This window comes from Ursus maritimus, unplaced genomic scaffold (assembly GCF_017311325.1).
Source record: "Ursus maritimus isolate PB19 unplaced genomic scaffold, ASM1731132v1 scaffold_21, whole genome shotgun sequence".
NCBI lineage: Eukaryota > Metazoa > Chordata > Mammalia > Carnivora > Ursidae > Ursus > Ursus maritimus.
The window spans coordinates 29683760-29687774 of NW_024424564.1; the positions used below are offsets into that span (position 1 = coordinate 29683760).

The following is a 4015-nucleotide window of genomic DNA, read 5'->3' on the forward strand; positions in this document are numbered from 1 at the left end:
TTAAAATGCCAAGATAAGAAACAATTTATTATAGAGAGAAGAAAAATTTCTCATTCAAAATATAGAAATCTGTACAACTTTGCCACAATCAATATACATGAACTGTACAAATTTACACCAGTTCATAATTTACCAAATAAAAGATGACTAACAAAGTTCACAAAATAGATGGTTTGTGGAAAAGACTTTTACCCAATTAAGTACAAGGCAAGTTACAAACCAGACCTCCACTTTCTAAAAATAAGCAGTTTACTCAGTCTTAGAAAACTACAAGCTAGCAAATGTACAGAGAGCTGGCTGGTGCTAACACCACAGTTGAGACAGTGTCTTTTTAAGGGTCTTTTTAAAAGCCTGTTGCCATGGCAGATTCTGGTCACTTGCTACTCTCAAGGCCAAAAACACAATACAAGGTCTGACCATTTCCCCAGGTCATGCTTACTAGGTTTGTCTTATGTACATTTATACATATTTAAGTGCTAGGTAAAAGTCTTGTCAAAATTTCCAGTACTACCGTGTTTAAAATGTTGAGCTTTCCTATTGAGCTGCCAAAAAAGTTAACAATTTTCAAGTGTAATAGTGCAAATTTCCTCTGCAAGATCTACTGCAGAGAAAGGTTCTTTGAAATACAGATTCGCCTTAAAGGGGTTGATGGAAAAAATTTGGGTATAACATCTGGGAGAAACTGAAACCACCCTAGGACTTCACTCCCTAGCAAATAAAGTGATCATTTACTTGGACTCACAGGCTATTAAATCATTGAAAGGTACTGTCCAAACTATGGCACTGTCACTTTAAAAAAATTTTTTTTACCACTCTATCTTGTGCCAGATCTTCACAGCTGTGACATGGTTTAAATTCCGTAATCCATCCCCAAGAGGAGCCCACCCAAAGCAAAAATCAAATTTATCCATCCATTATAAGATGATCCATCCATAGACTATATCTTAACCTGATACAGTCATCATATTGTAGTTTTTGGAAGGGCTTGTTCTGCCCAAGAGAAGTTCCTCCTTACAGCTGATTCTGCTGTCTACCATTTGCACGTTGGTGCTGTTTTGAGTGCTACCTCCTGCTGGTGAGGCTTCGTACAGCACGCAGATGGAGCCATCCTCTCCAATTCTGTAGGACACTTCATAGGGGTCAACCCAGAGTGTGAGTTCACTTGGGAGAAGCCTGAACAGCTCCTGACTGCTCAGTCCAATCCGCTGTGCTGCCTGTCCAATCAGAGGATCCATTTTATGGTTGATGCGAATACAACGGTAACCTGATCCCTTGCACGGCTTTTCTGGGAACCAGTGATGTTTATAATGTTCTATAGGAAAAAAAAAAAGAGAGAGAAAACAATGCTTAGATCGTTACTGTTCTATCCCGCTGTAGCTTCCTTCTTCCGCTGGCTTCTTTGAAAAGTGAAAAATTCAACTTTTAAAAATGTCCAGCACTGCAACTCGCCGCTGTGCGTGTGCGGGGCTGGGGAAAGAGCGGGCAGGGCTTTAGAAATAACACAGTAGAATGGGACAAAACAATCTCCAGGAACCAACCGGTCGAGCCGCCAAAACAGGAATCCGGCGCGCGGCCTCGGCTGGCCGGGCAGCCGGATGGCACCGGCGGCCAGGCGGGAACCTGTTTACTTTCTCCACCCCACCCCAGCCCAGCCCAGCCGCACACAATGGGGTTTATGGCTTTGGAGGAGAAGCGCCACCGGACTGTTAACCCCGAAGGGAAGAAAAACAAGCAACCCTAAACCATGTTCTGGGCAGGGCTGTAACTGAACCGGTGACAAATCCGATGATTAATGGTCAGGGGTAGGAGGCGCGGGGAGACGGCACGTCCGTCCCGGGCTGGCCCCCGGGCAGCCCCGCGGTTTCCCACCCCCGGACCCGGCCGCCGAGCCCACAACGGTTGAAGGGAGTTGGGGGAGGGGGCGTCGAACCAACCCCAGCCCCGCAGCTCCTTTGTCCCCAAATCTGCGGACGGTCCGAAGACCGCAGCTCCCGCCTCAGTGGCTGTAGTTTCTTTGTTGTGCGCCTGTTTCCTTCTCCCCTCGGTGGGCCAGCCGCGGGGGGAGGGGGCGCCCTCAGCCCAGCCCCCAAACCCTCGCCGGGACCCGCCGTTAGCGGCCGCCTAGCGCGCCAGCCCGGTCCCGCGGCGGGACCCGAGCGCGCCCGCCCGGGCAGAGCCGCGGCCCCGGCAGCCCGCCGCGCCGCCAGTGGTGCGCGGTCCGCGTCTGCCCGGCGCCTCGCCCTCCACGCAGCGACGGCTCACCTGCCAGCAACTCCCTGCAGGCTCTGGCTGAAGGTCTGCAGCTGTCGCTCGCTCGTGAGCCCCTTGGTGCGGAGGAACTTGGAATGAAGGACACGGCGGCGGCGATCTCGCCTATCATGGTGGCGGCCCGGGTGTAGAAGGGATGCATGGGGGCGGCGGGCGGGGCGGCCGGGCGGCCGGGGCTCGGCTGGGCGCCCCGACGGCGGGCAGCCACCCGGGCTCCTCGCAGGTCAGAGGGCTGAGAGGAAGAGAGGGCGGAGGGGCGGACAGCTACTTTTTTCTCCTTTATAGTAAAAGTTATTTTCACGACAGGGAGGCGGCAGGCGAGAGGAAGAGACGAGCGACGGCGGCCTGGTCACATCGCTCGGACTTCCCCAGCCGCCTCCGCGTCCAGCTCTCCAGCCTCCAAAGCTCCCAACAGTTGCATTTCCAGCTCGGAGGGGCAAAGAGATGTAGCGCCGTGCAGTAGCTTTTATAGCGCCGCGGAAAGGAAGTGGCGTAGCTGAAGTATGACGGCCGACTGCAGCCAATCCGGAGATCGCACCATTGTGACGCAGCAGATTCGGAGCCGGAGGGGGCGGGAAAAGGGAGCAGGGGGCGGATGCAGAGACCGGGATGAGAGGGAGGAGCTGACGTAATCCGCTTGTAAACAAATAAACTCCCGAGCGGCGGCCAGAGACCGGCGGGCTGTGGCCAGGGGACAGAGCAGAGCGACGGTGCGCGTGTGAAAGCCCCGCCCCCAGCCCTAGCTCCTCCCCGCTTCAGCAACTCCAGGCCCAGCGCCAGGGCATCCTCTGCGAAAGTGCGCTGCCTGGGCTCGCTGGCGGGGAGGCTCAGAGCTGGGCAGATAAAAGCCGCCTTGCTCAGGCTGTCCGCGCGCGCGGATCCGGCTTAAAGTCCGCGGCGCCGGTCGGTCCTCTCGCGCGGTCGGTGTTTGTATCCCGTTCCCTCTCCGGTCTAAGAGGCTGGATCCCCCAAGCCGGAGGCGTGTGCGGAGCAGCGCGGTTCGGGTCCCCGTGCGGAAGGTGCGGGGACGCGCAGCGGGGGTGGGGAGAAAGTGGAGCAAGGGACCTTTGCGGGTCTTTCTGCAGCCCCAGGAAGTCGGGGTCTCATAGTAGACGCGCTGCCAGCTCCAGGGAACCGTTCCTGCTCCACCCTCGGGGAGAAGTGGGGGGATGCCTTTGTAAAAGTTTAATTGCAAAATAAAGAACAGGTTAGTAAGCCTTTTGTGGTTGCTGTTTCAGTAGCTTCTGGAGGCTAACAAGAGGAGTGGAGACCTTACAGAATCCAGCTTGGTGTTGATAGGAAAGCCTGCTATTGTAGATAAATGTAGTACCGCGCATCCCCTAAAGTTTAAGCTGTATTTGGGGGGAAAAAGTTGTATAATGCATTTTACACCGTTTATACAATATTACCAGAGATTGTTTCTTTTTTTCTAGTCCAAATAACTGTCGGGACCTTAGAGTTCTGCTGCTCACTATAAAAACAGAAGAAAATAAACATTAAATTTGAAACTTGTGAAAGTATTAGTCGTAGACTTTGCGTTTACTGGAAACTCTACTTGCAAAACTAGAAAAAAATGACAGTTGTACTATGGCTTGAGCCTGCTAAAACGATTAAGCCTAAGAGAGGGTTAACCCTAACTCCATTAAGGAGAGGGGGAAAAAAAAAAGATGGTGAGTCGGACAGATGGAGAAAGCAAACAAGAGGCAGAAGTTGAACTCTACCAGATGGAAATAAATATCCTGAGTTT

The 4015-nt window shown here is 52.8% G+C and overlaps 1 protein-coding gene across 1 annotated transcript in view; it reads right to left on the minus strand.

Annotated features, from left to right (window-relative positions):
• The window catches only part of BTG1 (BTG anti-proliferation factor 1), a 4939-nt gene continuing 924 nt past the window's right edge, over window positions 1-4015 (minus strand). The window contains exon 2 of the mRNA XM_040637312.1: window positions 1-1312. Within this exon, the coding sequence (XP_040493246.1) occupies window positions 945-1312 (368 nt within the window). The 3' untranslated portion in view covers window positions 1-944. The remainder of the gene's footprint in view (window positions 1313-4015) is intronic.